The 21233-nt window shown below is 50.0% G+C and overlaps 1 protein-coding gene across 1 annotated transcript in view; it reads right to left on the bottom strand.

Annotated features, from left to right (window-relative positions):
• GDAP1L1 (ganglioside induced differentiation associated protein 1 like 1) overlaps window positions 1-21233 on the bottom strand; it is a 26963-nt gene continuing 5730 nt past the window's right edge. Inside the window, exons 2-6 of the mRNA XM_025998756.2 lie at window positions 18503-18695; window positions 17332-17505; window positions 12544-12641; window positions 11669-11783; window positions 1-1463 (exon numbers count right to left, since the gene is read on the bottom strand). Coding sequence (XP_025854541.2) covers window positions 1120-1463; window positions 11669-11783; window positions 12544-12641; window positions 17332-17505; window positions 18503-18695 — 924 coding nt within the window. The 3' untranslated portion in view covers window positions 1-1119. The remainder of the gene's footprint in view (window positions 1464-11668; window positions 11784-12543; window positions 12642-17331; window positions 17506-18502; window positions 18696-21233) is intronic.

Consider the following 21233-nt stretch of genomic DNA (forward strand, 5'->3'; position numbering starts at 1 on the left):
TTCCTCCTGAATATTTTATTGGGGACTTTCAGTGATTTCTAAGCATGAGCGGCAGTGACACCCAGACCCTCTCCCAACATGCAAAAGGCACAGGAAGAGTGAGACACAACCAGGGGAGGCAGCAGGGATGCAGGTACCACCCACCCCCTCCATGTGGCATGATGGGGCACAGGGGCAGCCCCATGAGTGATGGGCAAGGTGGGAATTAAAGGAGGTGGCTTTGGCATTAGGCAGAGAGAAAGACCCTAGTCCATCCACCTCCAGACCCACCCCTGCACTCAGGCCAGGACTGACCTTCTGAGAGAAGGCCAACATAGATCTCACTGGAAGTTGCCCTCCCATAGTGGGAAAAGTCACCCCCAGATGGGAAGAGGATGATGGCTGCTGCCTCCAGGGGCTTCTGGGAAAGTGTCAAATAAAATACACTGGCCAAATCGGGGGCGAGGGGGGAATAAGAGGGTGTGCTCATGCTGTCAGTCCCAGGCATGACCTGGTGATTGGCCACCACTGCCTTGGCTTGAGCCAGTGCTATCTCCGTCCATGTGCAGGAGAAGAGTGGGGCCCCTTGGGGTCTTCAGGGCACCCCCACCCCCCCAAGGTCTGTGGTCCCCAGCCCCACCCAGAGGCACCACTTAGAAGAGTCAGTGTTGATGTTGGCTTTGTCCTGTGGAAGAGTTCCCTGGGCAAGAGGGAAGGTGAGGCGAGGGGTCAGGCCCTCCGAGCCCCCAGCACCTCCCAGCATCTGGGCCCTGGTGGATGAAACAGCCTGGGACTCACCTCAGATCCTAACCAGTCCCCACAGTTCCATCTTGAGACCTTGAATCAAAAGAAAAGGCATTCGTGTTTTGTTTCTGTTCTCTCTCTCTCCCTCTCTCTCTCTTTCTCTCTCTCTGTCTCTCACACTCACTCTTTCTCTCCTTTAGTAGAGCCGTGGCCTCAACTCACGGCATTGGCAACGTCTACTTCTAAACTATGGAATGTTTTCACATTGACGACAGAATTACTCCAAACGGGGCGGGGAGTGGCTGTCCAAGTGTTCATGAGACAGTGCATTACTGAGAGCTTGCTGGGAGTCACACAGTACAGACACACCGACAGGCAACAAGCCCGGGCCTGGCTCTAGATGTATTTTTTCTTGAGGTACCAGTAGGCAAAGTAGCCCATCCCACCCAGGGAGCCCATGAGGAAGGACGCCCCAAAGAAAGATGGGGGTTTCCGCTTGACCAGCCGGAACGCATTGGGGATGACAGCCGACAGCAGGGTGGTGTGGATGTCGCCGAGGACTTTCCGGAAGGCCAAGCGCCTCTGAACCCTCTCGAAGAAGGACTGCAGGTTGGGCCGGCTGCCATCTTCCCAATACTTCTTGGACAGTCCCAGGAACTTGAGGCGGTGCAGGGTGGCTCCCAGGAGGACGTCGGCGAGGGTGAAGGCACAGCCGCAGAGCCACAGCTCACACTTCTGCCCTGGAGCGGAAGGGAGAAGAGATGGGAGTGGAGGGTCCAGCCTCTGCTCCCTGACTCGCTTCTGTGCCACTGACTCCTCGGGCTTTGGCCTACCTACACGCCCACCTGCCACAGCACTGCTGCTGGGGCTCCTCACTCTTCACAGCTTTAATCACTTTTGCTCTAGGCTTATACCACTTCTGTTGGTATTTTTTTCTTCAAATCAGCTGACTTTTAAGTGTAAATACATGTATCTGAACTCCAGACACTTACGTCTAACTGCCCTTTGGACAGTTCCACTTGGCTGCTCACCATGCATTTCAAACTTGGTATGTCCAAAATCGAATTCCTGATTGTCACCCCCAAACCCACCACTCTCATCTGCACGTCAGCGACCGCATGCCCACTCTTTCAGTTTGCTCGGGTGAAAACTCCATGCTGCATTGAGACCTCTTTCTTTCATTTCCCATGTATAGTGTGTCAGCAATTCCCATCAACTTCTCTTCAAAATATATACAGAGTATGCGGCTACCTCCGTTGTTACCAGTCCCGTCCAAACAACCATCCTCTCCTACCTGAATGTCAGAATGTCCTCTTGATAGATCTGGCTGCCTCTCCCCTTGACTCCCTAGAGTCTGTTCTCAACACAGCAGCCTGAGGGACTGGAAATGCGTATGGCTTGCCTGGGAGGCCCAGTGAACAAGGAGTGATTCACAAGAAGTCAAGATTAGAGAAGTAGATGGAAGATAAACTAATGAAAAAGCTTAGAAGCCCCACAAAAGAGTTTGGATATGAACACGGTCAGTGGGGAGAATTGCAGGGTTTTGAGCAAAGACGTGATTTAAGAGACCAAAGGAGCTCCATGTCCACCTCCATGTCCACCTTGGCCCCTGCTGGGCCTCATGCCTGGAATGCTTTCCCCTCTGCCTCCACTTCCTACAAGGTCTGCTGTCTTGGGAAGCTCATTTCTGCATCTTTGAGCAGATGTTCCTTTCAGCTCAGAAATATCCTGAATCTGATGCCTTCCTCCATCAAAGCCTGAGCCCCTCCATCCCTCCCACCCTGTGTCTTCTTGTTCATCCATTTATTCATTCACCCAGTGAATGTTTATCTAGTAGTATGTGTTGGGCATAAAGACCTGACATGACATGACACATAACAAGACACCATGTCCTGAGAGGCTCGTGGTTTCACAAGAGGAGGAGGTAAAGTGTAATGAAGGCTCTAATCCGAAGTTTGTCCTTGTTACATAACCTTCAAGATGTCTGTTGGATATCCAAGGGGAGATGATGAATCAGCGTTAGAGGTATGCGTACCTAGTACAAGTGTGCATCATCAGCATGGAGGTGGGAGGACATTGGCAAGGTAGTGACTATAGACAGAACTGAGAATAGGGCCAATCTTGAGCTTTGGGGCTTCAAGATTCAGAAGCAAGGTAGTGACTATAGACAGAACTGAGAATAGGGCCAATCTTGAGCTTTGGGGCTTCAAGATTCAGAAGCAAGGTAGTGACTATAGACAGAACTGAGAATAGGGCCAATCTTGAGCTCTGGGGCTTCAAGATTCAGAAGCAAGATGAAAACCAGCGGAGGAGCATGAGCAGGGGCACTTGTGAGGTGAGAGATGAACCAGGAGAGGGTGTTATCCTGGAAGCCAAGATATGAAAGTGTTCCAAGGAGAAGGGGGGTGTTCAAACCCCGCAGAGAGGTCAAATAGGAGGCCGAGACTGGTGACTTTGACAAGAGCAGTAGGAGAGGATGCTGACACTGAAAGCCTGGTTGGAGGGAGTCCAAGAGAGAAAGGGAGGAGAGGAACTGGAGACCGTGAGCAAGGATCACACTCTCTAGAGTTTTGCTATAATGGGAAAGACACACCAATAATGCGAGACAGGTCAAGAGTGTCTTTGCAAGCGGGGAGGGAATACCCAGCATGTTGATGGGAATGTTGGAGCAGAGAGGCAGAAATGATGCTACAGAAGACAGTGGAAGGGATTACCAGCGTGAACGCGGGAGCAGATGGACATCAAGATGCAAGGGGAGGGGTCGCTAGTTCAAGGACAGCTCAGTCCCAGGTAATTGGAGGGAGTGCGTGGTGCTATATCTCATCAAAAATTTTTTTAAAGATTTTATTTATTTATTCTTGAGAGATAGAAGGAGAGACAGAGCCAAAGACACAGGCAGAGACAGAGCCAGAGACACAGGCAGAGGGAGAAGCAGGCTCCATGCACCGGGAGCCCGACGTGGGATTCGATCCCGGGTCTCCAGGATCGTGCCCTGGGCCAAAGGCAGGCGCCAAACCGCTGCGCCACCCAGGGATCCCTATCTCATCAAATTTAAGTTGCTATGGAGTGTAAGACAGCCACCCCGGAGAGAACAAGTGGTACCAATTAAACTTTGTGAGAAACATCCCAATTTCAGAGATGTTAAGATGCGATGCAACAAACGTGCCTCTTAAGGCTGATAAAAACGCGGTGATGCCTGAGCACTGCTGCTGGCAGCAGAGTAGCCGTGTGGGTCTCTTCCTAAGACTTGTGTTTTCTCAGTGGAGGCAGGGGCTGCAAGGTCGAGGAAGACAGAGAAGGTATTAAGCAGTCACCTGAAGAGGGGACGGGGGGAGGCCTAGGGCAACCAGAGAGCCATCAAAGGCTCGTGGTCATGAATTCAAAGTGAGACCAGCCGGCACAGGTGTGTTTCTCCAGCCACACTTGGCCGCAGGTGCTGACCAGGTAGAGACTTGGGTGTAACCATCTGAGGTTTTGCAAAGCATGATAAAGCCAGAAGAGGGCAAGGAAGCTGATGGTGCAGGCAAAGGAGGGTTCTTGCTGGTGGACAAGGGAGTTACTGCCAGGTACGGAGCGTGGTGAGATCAGGATGGGGGTGAGGGGCAGTGGAAGGAGGCAGGGCCAGGGGCCCGCAGTCCTCAGTGACAGACCGGAGGAGACAGATTTGAGAACAGGACCAAGGACTGAGCCCTGGGGCACTCCAAGATTTAGGGAACAGACAAGGAGAAACCAGCAAGGGTGCATGAGAAGGAACGGCCTATGAAGTGGGAGATGCGCCAGAGAATGCAGTGTCACCTCCCCAAGCCTCACAGCAACCCATCTGATAGGTCCTATTATTATCCCCACTTTACACTTGAGGACGCTGAGGCACAGAGAGGTCAAGTAACTTGGCCAACGCCACACAGCAATGACGTGGAAGAGCAGAGCCTGGATTTGAACTCAGGCCGTGTGGTTCCAGAGTCTGTGCTTGGAACCACCGCAGAACACTGCCTCTTTCCATGTGCAGATGAGCACGCGCAGAGGCTTGCATCTCTACATACACTCGGGCCCCTTTCAATAGGTGCGCTCCCTGTTGGGTCTGTGTGCAGATCTGTGTGTCCGGGTCATGCGTGGTGTGTCTATCCGCCCATGTGTGCACCTGCTCCAGTCCATGCAGCCGACTGTGTTTATACATGTGGGTATCTGCACACGTGGGCATCTGCATCCATGTGGCGTGGAACCCCCACATGTGTAAGTGAAGTGATGCCCACGTCCATTTGGCTGTTTGCCTACACACAGATGTTCATAAGCATGTATGTGTGTCGTGTGTCATTATCGAAGTGTGTCCGTGCCTGTGTTTATGTGTATGGGCAAATGCTGAGAGCCACCACCACCATGTAGGTGGACATGTGTCCCTACCTGGCATGTCACCCTTCAGTTTGCCCCCTCCTCTAGCTGTGCATCCCTTCGAAAAGCCCCCAGCCCTGGATAAATCCTATCCTGAGCCTGCCAGCTGAGGGTGCTAGAGACTGTTACACTGATCAGATCTGCTTCAAATTCATGAGCACAAAGCCCAAGAGGGAGGGCACTTGGCCGTGCTGGGGCCTCTGCTAGCTCTGGAGTAGACTGGCTTCCCCACGCCCTGCCCCCATACAGCTTCCTTCTCTCCTCACACCCTGTCCCTAGTCCTCGCTCAGCCTATAATGTCACCACATGCTGCATTCAGAAAAGAGGAACCTTCAGCCAGGAAAGCCCTCACACCAACCATGAACCCTACAAAGCCAGGCCCATGCACACTGCCTTCTGCCACCCCCTTTTAAGGCCAGGCCCTCTGGGTTCTCTGCACCCATCTGAGGCTGCACATCCTTCTTTTGCCTTCCAGAAACGCCCTCCTCCCTTCTCCATGTTGCTCTGTGCCCCAGGAGGACAACTTGACGGATACCCTAGTGGGGCTCCATGCCCTCTGGCTCCAGTCAGGTTCAGCTACTGGGAAGCAGAAGCAGGAAGTAGGAGGGTGGGTGAGAGTGAGGTGGGAGCCACAGACTGAAAGGTATAGCTCCTGTCAGGCAGTCCCCCTCTCCACACAGCCTCTTTGTCCGGGGCCCTGAAGCTACTCCCACCCCTCACAACCTCAGGCCCCGGGCACCCCATTTTTCCTTGTGCTCTGCCTGCATCCTGCCCACATATTTGTAAACAGTCCCTTGATGAAATTCTCTTTTTTGAAATTCTCTTTTTAAGTCTAAGCTTACCCAATTGAAGGTTCCTTGTTTCCCATGGGGCCTCTGTCTGATGCACGCCCCTCGTGTCCTTTCCTGGACTTGGTGCCATCCATCCTATAGCACTGATTTCTCCTTTCCATGGGTTCTTTTCTACCGGCCTGAAAACATGCTCTTATATCTCCTCTCTTCACCCCACTTCCTTCTTCAGGCACCATTCCATCTCTCTAGTCCCTTCCACTGCTAAATGTCTCAAAACAGGTGCCGACATCTGCTGTCTTCATTCCTCACCTTGCATTCACTCTTCGGCCTTCAACCCTCATAGTCCAATGGAAATCCGCCCTTGTCAAGGTCACCACCAACAGCCATGAGACAAAATCCAAGGGATGCTTTCCCCCACTTGCTTCACTCAGACTCCCAGCAGCATTTGACACTATTCTCTCCTTAAAACATCCCTTCTGGGTTCTACTGACATAAGGCTCATCCTGCCTCGCTGGCTACTCTCTCAGTCGGCTTTGCTGGCTTCTCTGCCTCTACCTCTCCCCTGATGCGGGGAGACCTCAGGGCAGGTGTGGTAGTTTTAAAATGCGCTCGCAAGCCACTCAGTACTTCTCTGGTGGAGCGCAATCTCCTTCCCCTTGAATATAGACAGTATTTTGTCACTTGCCTCTAGTGAATAGAATGTGGCAGAAGAGACAATGACTCCCAACGGTAGGTTCTCTCTCTGCACTCACCCATTCCAGGCAAAGCCAGCAGCCATGTTGTGAGGACACTCAAGTGGCCCCATCGAGAAGGGCAGGTATTGAGGAACCGGGGAACTGAGATGTCTAGATGGGAACCATGTGAATGAGCCATCTTGGCTATGGATTCTCCAGCTCAGAGGACTGCAGCTCCAGGCAACATCTTGAGTGCAACCTGCATCATGCAGCCCTAAATTACAACCACCCAGCCACCCTGCTCCAAAACTCATGAGCCACAGGAAGTGTGTGATGTAATAAATGTGGTTTTTGTCGCTGCTTCAGCCTCTAATTCACGGGCAATTTACTGTGGAGCAAAAGGACACATCAGCCCTGACTCTTCTGTTTTGTCTCTCTCCGCTCTCTCCCTAGATAAATCACCCAGTTCTGAGGCTTTAAATACCACATACATGCTGGAGACTCACAAATCTCTCTCCAAATTCTGACCTCTCCTTTACAAGGCAGACTAGAATACCGAATGGATTGTGACACCCCCTCCTGGGTGTCTGGAAGGCCTCTTGAACTCACTGTGTTCCAAATCGAGCGCTCGGCTCCCCTTACCTATATCAGGAAACAGCAGCACTCGGTAGCTCAGACCAAAACCCAGCAGTCATCTTGGATTATTTTCCCTTACTCTCCCCTCCTCACTTGACCACTCAGCAAATTCCAATCCATTCTGTCTCCAAAATGCTTCTCGAGTCCATCCACGCCTCCCCATCTCCCTTGTCTTCTCCTTGGTCCAAGCCAACATCATCCCTCCTGGGCTGCTACGACAGCCTCCATTCTGTCTCCCTTGAAATCCATTCTCACAGTAACCAGAATGCTCTTTAAAATCAGAACATCTGGGATCCCTTGGTGGCGCAGCGGTTTGGCACCTGCCTTTGGCCCGGGGCGCGATCCTGGAGACCCGGGATCGAATCCCACGTCGGGCTCCCGGTGCATGGAGCCTGCTTCTCCCTCTGCCTGTGTTTCTGCCTCTCTCTCTCTCTCTGTGACTATCATAAATAAATAATAAAAAAAAATTAAAAAAATAAAAAAATAAAATCAGAACATCTCACCCTGGGTGGATTTCAAAAATGGCCACCAAGTCCTCCCATTCCTGTATGCACGTGGCTTTGCTGCCACTGCCAACAAGAGGCAGAGTCTAAGCCTTCACCCTTTAATCCATACTTGCTTTACCTAATGAGACTCTAGTAAATTCCACATAAATAGAAGTTTGAAAAGTGTTTATACACTGAATCTTTGCTCCCTTGCTGCTGAATAAAACTGGGTTAGCCTGCTGGGTGATGAGCAACATGTGGCCCACTGGCCCTGCTGACAGCGAGTCAGCCACTAGCCATGCCAGGGAGGTCACTGACTGCTAGCTGACTACAAATACGTGAGTGATGCTACCACCACCAGCATGCAGGACAGAGATAAGCATCCCAGCTGAGCCCAGCCCAAATTGCCAAGCCACAAATCATGAACAAATAAAAGGTTTTTTTAAGTGACTCAGATTTAGTGTTTATTCGTTATGCAGCAAAAGCTAACTAATACAATCCCCTTCTCAAAGCCTTCTGAGGATTTGCCATCAGATGTGTACAATCGTAGACAGTACAAAATCTAAATTCTAAATATAGACTAAGTTCTAAATATAAATTAAATATAAATATGAGTATATTCTAAATTCTAAATACAGCCCCATGATCTTGCATCTCTCTGACTCTGCCCAGCCTCACTTATGCCACTCTCCCCAATACTTACCACACAGTAGCCAGTTACTGGGGAGTTCCCAGCTATCCCCACCCTCCTCCATGGTGTCCCCTCAGTCTGGGACACACCTGTCCTGGTTCTTCACTAGGCTGGCTCCTCCATAACCTTCAGGTCTCATTTGAAACACCATCTCTTCAGAGAAGCTTCATCAAATCTGCCTGGCTCTTTTTACTATCAATCTTAATACTTCTCCACAAGATTGTAAACTCCATGAGAGCAAGAGCGACATCTTGTTTTTTACTTGCAATTTTATCCTCAGGACCTGGCACATAGTCGGTGTCTAAGAAATATTTCAATAAATGAATGAAAAAGAATGGTAATAGTAATTATTTTTGAGATTCTATTTCTAGAACATTTTACCTTTAGCCAGGTACTGTGGAGAGTGATCAACACCTGTTATCTTTATGAACCCTCACAACCTTCCTGTAACCTAGATCTTATTATTATCCACGTTTCATAGATGAGCTCAGAGAGGTGAAGTGACTTCTGTAAGGCCACAGAACTAGGAGGTAGCTGATCAAGAATCCATATCAATGTCATCTGGCTCCATGCCAGGGGTCTTAACTGTGACATTATAACACTTCCCAATCCTGCTCTCTGCCCCACAAGGGGACAAGTGGAGGGCATAAGCATTATCCCCAGGGAATTTTGGGGGGTACTACAGTGAGTGAATGAGACTATGTGGGCCCAACCACCACCCACACCTCTGCTGCCTCCCCCAGCTATGGAGGGACACCAAGTCTGTCCAACATCTCCATCTGGAACAACCCCAGTCATCTTGCCATGGGGCAGTACAATGCTGCCTCCTCTTGGAAAAGCTCAGGACCAAAACAAAGACTGAGGTCAGAAGCTCCCAAACTAGGAATCACATGAGGAATGAGCACCCACAGCTATTCTCCAGGACCATCAACTCTGCCCTCCATCTAGGTCATACTCCATGTCTCCCTTGATCGTATCAGGGAGGTCATACTCCATGTCTCCCTTGATCGATCATTTCATTTTATGTTCTTAGAGAACAGAAGAAGCAACAGAGCTAGTGCTTAAAAACTCAAGACTCTGGGAGCCCGGGTTTGAATCTAGGCTCCACCATTTCTATCTGTGTGACATTGGGAAGGTTACTGAACCTCTCTGTGTCTTAGTTTCCTCATCTGTTAAATAGGGTTGCTCATATTACTTACCTCCTAGAGTTCCTATGGGCCTTAAATGAGTTGAACTATGTGAAACACTTAGCAGTGTCTGGCTCACAGTAAGTGATGTTAAAGATACATTGTATGGGCTGAACTGTGTCCTTCCAAAATTCATATGTGGAAGCCCTAATCCCCAGTCTCTCAGAATGAGACTATATTTAGAGAAAGGGCTTTTAAAGAGTTAAGTATGTTGAAATGTGGTCATCAGGGTGGGCCCTAATTAATCTGACTGGTGTCCTTATAAGGAAAGAACATGTTGCCACACAGACACCAGGGGCACGTACCCGGAGCAAAGCCCACGTGAAGACACAGCAAGAATGTAGCCTCTGCAAGCCCAAGAGAGGCCTCAGAAGAACCAAACCTCCCAATACCTTGACCTTAGACTCCAGACTCCAGAGCTGTGAGAAAGTAAATCTCTGCAGGTTAAGCCATCTAGCCTGTGGTATTTTGTTATTAGGGCACCCGAGCAAATTAACCCATAAATATGTAAGATGTGCCTGAGAATGAAGGTCAATCAATGAGAGAAGGGTATAGCTGGGACTCTGAGCCCAGAGACAGTCTTGGAAACACCACGCCTTCCGGCCTCTGAGCACTCTTCTGTGGTGGCTTCCCCTAAGAACCTTCTCTGACAGAAAGGAGAAAGTTCCTGCCTGAGGTGTGTACTATTTTCATTACTAAGCCTTGCCATGCTTTTTTTCTACAGAGGACTTAGGGCCCTGGCTTTAGATCTCATGACAACATCCTATTCAGGACTTTAGCTATCTATGCGTACCTTATGCCTGCCTCTGCTGTGAGATGCTGGAAGAGCACTGCACCTGTCAGGAAGGAATCTGTTCTTGCCCTGACCATGCCATTAATGAGCTGCACAACCTTGAGTAAGTCCCTGTATCTCTCTGACCCTCTGTTTTCTCAAATAGAGAATATGCATGACTTTAGTTATCGTATGTTTAAACTAGCATGTTCAGACAATGTTCAGAGTGCTTTTACTTTTCATAAGAGTCCAACAAGGTGGTATTAAGTTGTATTATTATCAGCCCATTCTACAGATGAAGAAACTGAGGTTCCAATAGGAAAGCAACTTATTCAAGTCACAGTACAGACAGCAAAGCCAGAACTCTAACTCAAACCTGTCTGATGCTAAAACCATCTTTTTAAAAAAAAGATTTTAAGTAATCTCTACACTCCAGCGTGGGGCTTGAACTCACAACCCCAAGATCAAGAGCTGCATGCACTGCCAACTGAGCCATCCAGGTGCCCCAAACCAATCTTTTTGAACACTGCTCCACAGCTTTCCCATATAGATGGTGTGTGCATGTGTGAAGCTGTGAGTGCAGCAGTGCATGTCACATAGCTTTGTAAGTTAGCATAACTGAGGAGACAAGACTAATAGGCCACCAGAGCAAGATGAGAAGGTCCAGAATCAAACTTGAAGAGGAGTGGTGGCAAAGACAGCACATAGAAGGAAGAAGGAGCAGAGTGGCATGGAGAGGGTACTCCCAGCGGAATTGCTGCAAGAGCAAAAGGAGTGGAGATGGGAACTTGGCAGGCTCAGGGTCCAGAGAGTCACTCAAGAACAGAAAGAATCAAGGTCAGAAAGAACCGTAATACATCCTTGAGTGGGGGAAAGGTGAGATGATGTGGTGGGTCCTGGTCATCACCACCACCACCATCATCATCTTCACCAACCTTTATTAAATATCTACTGGATGCTAAGCACTGACCTAATACCTACATGTATTATTTCATACAACATCTCAACACCTTTCTGGGATAGGTCTTATTATTATTCCTATTTTACAGATGAGAAACTGAGTTCCAGGAAGGTGAAGCACTTGACCCATGGTCACTTAACTAAGTGGTCAAGCTAGGACTTAAACCTAGCTTAACTAAGGTTAAGGACTTAACCACTTAACTAAGTGGTCAAGCTAGGACTTAAACCCTCTGCCTCCATGGCCCATGACCCTAACCACCTGGGAGGTCCTCTGAGATCTTCAGGATAAAGGGGTTGGAATTGGGCAGGGGTGGGTGGGCTGAAGAGGCTCCAGCACCCACCTACCCCAGAGCTGGCACCCACCCTCATTCTCCAGCTTCCTCTTCTCCAGCTCCGCTTCGATCTGGTCCAGCACCATGGCCAGCTCCCCAAGGATCTTCTTTAGGTAGCTCACATCATCGTGCTCCAGGATCTTGGCCTGGGGACAAGATAGGCAGGAACCAGGGGAGTTGAGTTGGCTTCCACTGAGCCTGGATAACCAGGGATGGAAGGAGCTGGACCCCAACCCCCTTTGGCAAACCCAGCCTCCAAATACCCCGTCAGTGTAGAGGGTGTCCCACTGTGAGCTTGGCTGTCCTGACCAGACCTGGCACTTTCATACACCAGCTGCTGTGAGGATCAGTTGATAGCAGCTCATTGCTGCCCCTTCTCGAGAGAATTGCTCTCAGGCAACAGGTCTGCCTGGAAATATTTGGGAGGTTATATACCCCCTTATACCCCCACCAGACAATCTGTAGCCAATGACTGACTAACACAGGAGTATAAAAGGCTTGCCCTTTGCCTCAATGTGGATTGAGTTTGTGGTGACACTTATGCTGCAGAGCTTCCTGTGGGATCAGGAGAACTTGGCGCCCACTTCTTCCCAATCCCCCCCACCCCTACTGGGTTCTCCTCTCCTCAGAACACTCCTTCAATGCCACTCTTACCCAAGAACCTCTGTCCAGTGTTCTGCTCTTAGGGACACAACCTAAGATGTGAGGAGACCCACCAGGGCCAGTGGCTCATCCAAGTTCAAATAGCCAATAAATGACAGAGGAGACAGGATTGGAAAAGCAAGCCATGTTGTTTCCATTTCATGTCATCAGCTGATCCTCCATTTAGAACCAGCTTCTTCCATTTGTTCTGTTCCATGAGAGAGATGGTTGGGAAGGGAACTGGGCAAGTCTGGAAGCACTCACCATGAGCTTCTTCTGTTTGGAAAGGTAGGGCTCAGAGAGCTGGGGTTCCTCTTCATGGTCCAATTTCATGAGGTCTGTGGTGGCATTGGCTAAATGTCCTGGGGAGAGAATAAGGAAGTCTCCATCTTTCTGATACCCAGGGCTACCTGTTGGCTAAATGTCCTAGGGAGAGAATAAGGAAGTCTCCATCTTTCTGATACCCAGGGCTACCCGTAACCCTTCTTCCACTACTTCCCTACTTCCAGTAGGTCCCCCTCAAACATTGGCCTGAGAAATAACAATATCAACAACCAACACCTAGGAAGCACAACAGGCTGCAAGGTAGGGATGGATGATATGCCATCCTGCCCTAGGCTTGGGCTAGTGGGAGAGACAGACACATAAATAAATCTTTCTAATACAGCATGATCAATCTGTAATGAAGAGTGAACAGAATGCTGTGGGACACACAGGGCCACCAGCCTGGGCCACCAGGCATCAAGAAACCTCACTGAGGGAGGAGACTACTAGGGGATGAAGAGGAATTTGCCAGAAATGGATAGGTTATAAATCTGGACAAACACGTATTTCAGAGCATGTCTCCCCCAACCCCACCCTTTCCTGTGGTAAGGAAACAGGTTCAGAGAGGCTAAATAATAGCCCACACTAGTAAATGATAAACAGGTTTCAAGCTTGGGTCCATCTGCTAATTCGTCTAGTGCTCACTCACTATAGCTCACAAGGAAAAACTTGCTTAAGGTGCGAAAAACCATAAAAGACTTTTGGTGTTGAAACTTCTTCTGGTGAGGCAATTTTCCTGAAGATTTGGGGATATGCTAACCCCATACTTCCTGGAAAAACTGGCCTTTTAAGAAGCCAAAAAGGGAAGGGTGATGGAACAGTGGGTCAGTGATGGAACTCAAACCATAACCTTGAAAATTATTCTTTTTTTTTTTTTAAGAGCTATTAATTATTTGAGAGAGAGCAAGAGTGAGAGAGAGCACAGGAGCAGGAGGGAAGGGCAGCAGGAGAAGGAGAAGTAGACTTCCTGCTGAGCCGGGATCCTTTTTTTTTTTTTTTTTTTCGGGATCCTTTTTTAAAAAAAGATTTTTATTTATTTACTCATGAGACACACACACACACACACATACAGAGAGAGAGAGAGAGGGAGGGAGAGAGAGGCAGAGACACAGGCAGAGGGAGAAGCAGTCTCCATGCAGGGAGCCTGACGGGTCTCCAGGATCACGCCCTGGGCTGAAGAGTCCAGGGCACTAAACTGAGCCACCAGGGCTGCCCTGAGCCAGGAGCCTAATTAGGGTTGGAGGGTCTTGATCCCAGGACCCCGAGATTATGACCTGAGCTGAAGGCAGACACTTAACCGACCGAGTCACCCAGAAGTCCGAAAATTATTCTTAATGAGAGAGAAGTGCCCTATAATCTAACTTTGAGAATCTAACTGTAAACTCTGGGGACTTATAAGAGGAGGTGAAAGCATCATGCAGGATAAGATCCTGGAATTTGTTCCATGATCGGGGTAGAGTGTCTCCAAAATTCTTGGCCAGTAAGTTTAGGATGTGGCAGGTCAGGTGGACAGTGGTGCCCCAATCCTGCCCTGCCCTTTCCCTTGTGTCCCAACTCCACTTAAAGATCACATAGGCGCCTTGAACTCATCCTGGCCGACCCGGCCTCATCATCTTCCCTGCTTCATCTGCTCCTTGCCTGCAGTCTCCCCCAACTGCAGCACCCTTGCCCCACACTGAGCCAAGCCAGATGCCTGGGGGGTGCCTTCAATCCTCCTTCACCTCATCCCTGCACCAAATCAGTCCCAGGTCCTGTTGATTCCTCTTTCTTATTCTTTCTCATACTTAACTTCTCCCTGTCAATCCTGACTCCCTTAGTTCAGATCCCCTCATTGATGTCTCTGGATGATGCTGACCCAGCCAGAGACACCAGCACTCTCTCCATTCTGTGCCCTTCTCCCCACTTACATCAAAGAGGTCTTCCTCCAACACACACTTGACCATGCCACTCCCCACTTAAAACCCATCCCTGGCTCCTCGCTGCCCTCATATAACATCCAAGTTCTTCAACTTGCCTTTAAAAAACAGCAGGAAAAATAAATAAATAAAAATAAAAAACAGCGGGATCCATCTCCTCTCTTCTTACCAACTCCATCTTTCATTGACTTGTCCCACCTGTCCCTGTCCCCAGACTCCAAATGCTTGGCATTCCCTGAATGTACCAGGCCATTCCAAACCTCTGGGCCTCTACTCACTCTACTTCTACCTCCTGGGATAGCTTTCTCTGTGTTCTTCCCGAAAATCCCCTTCTAGCCCTAATTTAAGATCACCTCCACGAGGTCTGTCCTGAATCTGACCACTCAATGCCTTTGTCCTCCAGATTTCTGCCAGAAAGTGCAAATACAGTAATCAGAGCTGCCATTGCACAAATCCATTCACATTGCAATCTATGTGAAAAGTGCCCCCTGGACTTGTGCAGTGCACAACCCGTACCACTAAACATGGAGATTTTGTTGTACTTATTTCTGGATGTATGTGTCTTCTACTAGAATTTGAGTTTCTGGAGACCAGTGGCTCTGTCATACTTGTCTCTGTTTCCTTAAAACCCAGTACAGACCTGGCACAGAACAAGAGCTTAGTGAGAGTTAAATGAATGAATGAATGAATGAATGAATGAATGAATGAATAGGATGAGTGAGTGAATGACTGCAGGTATTCAGCTTCTGCCTTCTGATATCTCACCATCCACCACCCCATCTCCTGGACTGATACAAAACCCAGTTAAACACACTTCCAGACCTTTTAGCTTTCAGGCTATATTAAGTCTCATCGATATTTTATGAACGTGAAGGTCAAGTATGGCATTTTCTTTCTTGCCAGTCACCCAGGGCTGCACATGTGGCTGTCTTTAGACTCCAGGAGGGCAAATCAGCAAAGCCCAGGAAAGACCTTAGGCTGATTGGAGGGGTCACTGCAGGATGATTTCTGTATCCTCTGAGATCCCCTTCCCTCCCCCAGGGGGGCTGGAGCCCTGAGATCTTTCTCCTCAAAAGAGGAACAGGCTGGATCCCTCACTGCCTCCTAGACTTCTTCAAATGACTCATGGCAGAATGAAGAAGGGCCTCAAACCCCCAGAAACATTTAGGGACTGTCTTCGCCTCGTCCAGGTCACCACCATTGCTCACCTAGATGACAGCCAGGACCTCCTAACTGCCCACCCATTCTTTTCTCAGTTGAGGGAACTTTGTAAAACGCACATCGGATCATGTCACTTCCCATCCCTGTTTCTCCACTGCTCTTTGGACAAAATTCCCATTCTGCCAGACTCACTCCCCAGGCTTGCACCACAGCCACTCATACTTCTCTTGGGCTACACTTCATCCACACTGAACTTCCTTCAGTTCCCCAAACATACCACACTCTCTCCTACCCCTGACACTGAAAGGATTCTCTAGCTCTCCTTCCCCTGTGCCTCCTGGTCACCCTTGGATGCTGCTGCATTTCAGAAGCTCTCCATGCTCCCAAGGCTGAGATGGTGACCTTCCCTGGTCCCGTAGCCTTCCTGCTTCCTTATCATAACACTGAGAGGCTCTAGGGTGACATGTCTTTAATCAACTAGTATTTGAACACGTTATATGTACACATTGTTTAAAAATCCAAACAATATTCAATAATGTACAGTGAAAAGTAAATCTCTCTCCTCTGAATCTGTGGTCTCTTAGTTCTGCTCCCCAAAGGCAAACACCTTCTCATATATCCTTCAGGAATCCTCTGTGTTTGCAAGCACCTGTGTGTCCATTTAACCCCCTTTTAAATATGTTAATGATACCACACTAGGTGCATTTTTTGCCCTTCATTCCTACTTACTAATATATCTTAGTGAGCATCCCATATGGTTATTTTTTAAAGATATTTAAATTCAAGTTAGTTAACATATAGTGTATTATTAGTTTCAGTGGTATAATTTAGTGATTCATCAGTTGCATGTAACACCCAGCGTCATATGCTTATTTTTTTTTAACAGCTGTACAGTGTTCCATCATATGGGAAGACTAGAAGTGTTCCAGTGTACGGGAAGACTAGAATTTATTTGCCCAGTTCCCAACTCATGCACACCTGGGTTGTTTCCAGCTTCTTGCTGTTACCATCTATGCTGCAATGAATGTCCTTGTACATGATTCGTGGTGCACAAAGCCAGGTATAACTGCAGGATCATCTCCAAGGTGTGGGTCTTTCTGTGTTCCATCTAGAGTGCCAGGCTGCCCTCCCGAGAGGTTGTTCAAACATATTTAGTCCCACGCTGCAATCACCTGGTCACTTGTCAGGATGGAACTGTGACCCCGGGATGGTAGAGGCTGTGGCTGTCCCCATCTGTCCCCAGCCCCCTGCCCAGGGCCTGGGCCATAGTAGACCACATAAATGTTGTTGACTGAATGGAGATAGGATGATATTGCTAAATTCCAAGTCTTGTTTGAGGGTAGTACTCCAAAGGGACAGGATCAAGTTCCACAACCTGCCCCTTCCCACTTTTAAACATTGGCTTCAAGAGGAAGAAAGTGACCATTTACTGACACCTAGTATCTACTTAGAACACCCAGAGGGATGCCAGGGAGATTAATAGAGACAGAGAGAACAGGGTGGAGAGAGAGGCACAGAGGGATGGGGGCGATCAGGAGGGAGAGGAGGAAGACAGCTGGTAAGAGACACACAGTGGGAGGAAGAGGTGGAGGAGGAGAACTCCTGTTGAAAGCAGAAAGGTGGGCAAACAAGGGTAACCCGTGGCACTCACTGCGGATCTCGGCCGTGGCGTACTTGGGGATCATGGAGTCAGTGGTGAGCTCGGGGTGCAGGATGCAGCCGTGTGTGTAGGCGTCCATGGGCAGCGCGTCCAGCAGCTCACGGTACTGCAGCACCCTCGCGTGCTGTGGGCTGCCCGCCTCAGGCATCAGGGTCACCACGTGATCTGCGGGGTGCAGCCAGGGTTGGGCTGGGGTTAGCAGGGCCTGCCCTGGCCACCTACCCCATCCCTCAATCCCAGGGAAATGTCGAAATCCTGAAATGTCGAGGCCCACAGGTCTACCCCTTTCCCCAGGCTGACACGGGATCCTAGCGGTCCTGCCTGCCCACCGGGAGTCCTGCCAGCCTGTCTCCTGGGGGGCAGCTCCTCGTCACTCCAGGCTTGTTGACCGGTGGGGGTCTAGGCCCAGTGTTGCCAGGCTTCAAGAGAAGCCAGAAACCTGGATGTTTAAAACTGAACTTTCTTTGATTTTTAATTGCCGGCAACTAATTTTTCTCTACAGTTTATGTCTGGGCCCTGCCCCTCGCTCAGCTGTGGTTTGCGGCATCTGCCGTAGGCAGGGGGCTTTTGAATCCGAAGGGGGCTGGAGGAAGAGAGGGAGACATAGGGTCCTGTGGGTTTCTGTGGTGTCTGGGCCCTCCTCACATCTGCAATGTTCTAGGGTACTTGGGTCCCATGTCTATGGGGTTCCCGGGGCTCCATGGCCCTGACTATGCTTATAGGGATTCAGTGGGCTGGGCCCTGTCCATGCCCTGGAGTGGCTGGAAGATCTGGGTCCTGTCTTGGTGACTAGGAGGGCCTGGGTCCTGCTCCTGCCTGGGGGTTCTGAGGACCTGTGCCCATGCCTCTGACTCCAGGGCTCCTGGGGAAGGAGGCTGCAGCCCCAGTGCTCCTAGGGGCGTGTCAGGGCTAGCCCTCTCCCTGGAGTGTCCGGGAAAGGGTTTGTGGCATCCCAAGCATCGTTGCCATGCCTGTAGCTCTGTGATTCCTGCGGGGCATCCGAGCCCTGTTTGCAGTCCCATCATTCCTTTTTCGGGAAGACTGGGCCATGTCCACTGCCCCAGTGGGCTTCCTCAGGCTCCCCAAGGTTCTGGGAGCCTGTCTGAGCCTGTGGGGTCCCCGGGGTCTGTGGCTGAGCCCCTGGTGGGTACGGCAGCCGTACCTCCTGTGAAGGTTCGCTCCACGTAGTCGATGATCTGGTCATAGTCGCTGATGATATTGTCTCGGTGGATAATGACGGGCACCTCCTCCCCCAGGTTGAGCCGCATGAACCAGGGCTCCTTGTGCTCACTCTGTGGCAGGCTCACGTCCCGCTCCTCACACGCCAGGCCCTTCTCGGCGATCACCAGCCGCACCTGCAGGCGCCAGGGTCAGAGCAGGGAAGGCGGGCAGACACAAGGGGACACTCTGCCCAGGCGGGGTGGGGCATGCAGGGAGGGAGGTCAGAGGTCACACACAGGAGGTGACACTGTTGCTTCCAGCTCATTCTTGGGCTCCTGGAGGTAGGGAGGGGTTGGGGGGGGGACTCTCCCACGGGCCCAGAGCCTCTTGGTGGGAGGAACACAGCCCTACTCTGGGGCAAAGGGGCAGTGCTCCCTGCTGGTTATAGGACTGGGTTTCACAGTGGGACATATCTGGGGTAGGATTCTGGGCTCTGCTATGTGTGCTTGGGCAGATTTCTTAAAATTTCTGAGCCTCAGCATTCTTATTTGGAAGTATTAATAGTACCACCCCAGGGTCTGGTACATGGCATTCAACTCATGATTTCATTATCACGATTAGACACTCAGCCTGGCTCCTAGGGGTAGATCAGGCCAGGAAATTCATAGAAATTCTTATCAGCATAATCAATAGCTAAATTTCTCAAATTATTTGGGAAATAAAACAAGGTGCAAAATAATTTGCCAACACCAGCTGAGTCTTTTAGTGCCCCCACACACTTCCCATCTGTTGTTGGATGCTCACAAAAGCTCTTAGAAGAGAATAGAATAGGAACTATCCCCTTTGTCTTGATGAGAAAACCAAAGCCCAGAGACAGCAAGTAATTTCCCCAAAGGCACACAGCAAGTTAGCAGCAGACCTGAAACTGGAAGCAATGGGTCCTGACTCCCAGACCAGTATTCAAATGCCCTGTGGGCACCTTCAAGGAGTCTTGGGCCTGTCCCTCCTTCATCTTTCCTATGTCTTTAAGGGGTCCCAGACAAACATTTGAGCTACTAGAAGCTAATGGAGAGCCTTGAGGCTGGGGTCTGCTCCTGACCCAGCCCAACATTTCTGAGCCGGAAGACAATCAGAGGTCACCTGGTCCAGCTGCCCCCTGCCAGTGGACTAAGGCTCAGAAAGAAGACGACTGGTCCAAGGTCCCCCAGAAGAATGATGGCAAGTGACTCCACCCCTCTCCACTAATGGCTCCAGTCCAGGGGGAAGGGAAGCAGTTGCCACTGGAGACTGGAGACTGAGGCCAGCAAAAGTGGTTCTCCTGGAGTGTACATGTCCCCACACAGCCAGTTGGTAGCTCTTGGAACTAGGCATCCCCAGCCTCCCTCCCAGGTGCCAGGAGTCATGCACAGAGGAGCAGCATGGTATCCTGGGTCAGACCTTGGACTGGGTGCCAGACTGTCAGTTCAAATCCCAGCTCTAGCACCTGCTTGCGGGGTGAGTTGGCTTTACATCTGTGTACCTCAGTTTCCTCACCTGTCCAGTGAGAGTCCCACTAGCAATTTCCACAGAGGGCTGCTGTGGGGATGAGATACTCCAGTCCCTGTGAACAGTGCCTGGCACACTGTAGGCATAATGTGTCTTAGCCACTTGTATGAGATCAGGTCTTGGAAGGAGACAGATTTGGATTTGAAGCCTTGCTCTGCTGCTTATTTGCTTTGTGATCTTGGACAAGTCACTTGACTTCTCTGATCTTAGGTTCTATGAAATGAGGAATGTAATCCACTCTTTCAAGCATGGCAGGAGGTTTGGATGGGATGACATGGATAATGTCCCAGCACAGGAGACAGGAGGTTAATACATGGGTTCTATCATCACACACACACACACTACCTCACACCCATGGTTGATGTCCTAAAGTAGTACTTCATGCCCCCCTCACAGCTAACAAACACTCTTTTCCTTGTGGAGAGGGAGAGGTAATTAGTCCCTGAACCCCCAACACTCATTCACAGATTCATTTGCTCCATTAGCCAAAAGCAGGTCCTGCAGATGTGGCTGGGAGGTCCTCACCCTTGCTCTGCCACAGCGATGTTATGTGACCTTAGAGCTATCATGCCCTTTTGTGAGCCTCCTTTTAATCATTAGTAGATTGAGGGCTGGACTCCGTGTTAAAGGAGCAGTGGGAGAGTACTGCTGGTTCTAAGAGAGGAACTGTAGCAAAGGGTGAGCCCTGGGGTGGCATCTATTTGGTCTGGTATGTGAGTGTATGAGTGCAAGAGCCTGAAGAGGAGTGGCAACTGCGTGAATGAGCAAATGCATGTAGATGCGTGTCTGCATGAGTGGATGTGTATGGATGAGTGTGTGCATATCTGTGCACGAGTGTGGGTGTGGATGGATGAGTGCGTAACTGTATTACAGTACTGTGTGAGTCTGTGTACATCAGTGTGGATATGAGTGTGCATATGCACATGTGTGTCTTTGTGTGTATGTATAGGGGAGTGTGCATGAGCAAGAGAGTACGTGGATGTGTATACTTGAGCTCCTAGGTGGTGCTGGTGCCCTGGAGAAGCCCCAGAACAATCAAGGCTGGAGTTTGGCTGGAGCAGAACTGCCCACTCCCTACCTCCTGCCCATCCTGGCATCCTCCACCCTGGGCAATCAGGCTCCACCCAGCCATTCAGCCTCCAGGCCAAGCTGGGACCGCGGAATGGATGGAGACGGAAACCGAACCA

Source organism: Vulpes vulpes, chromosome 14 (genome assembly GCF_048418805.1).
Source record: "Vulpes vulpes isolate BD-2025 chromosome 14, VulVul3, whole genome shotgun sequence".
NCBI classification, from domain to species: Eukaryota; Metazoa; Chordata; class Mammalia; order Carnivora; family Canidae; genus Vulpes; species Vulpes vulpes.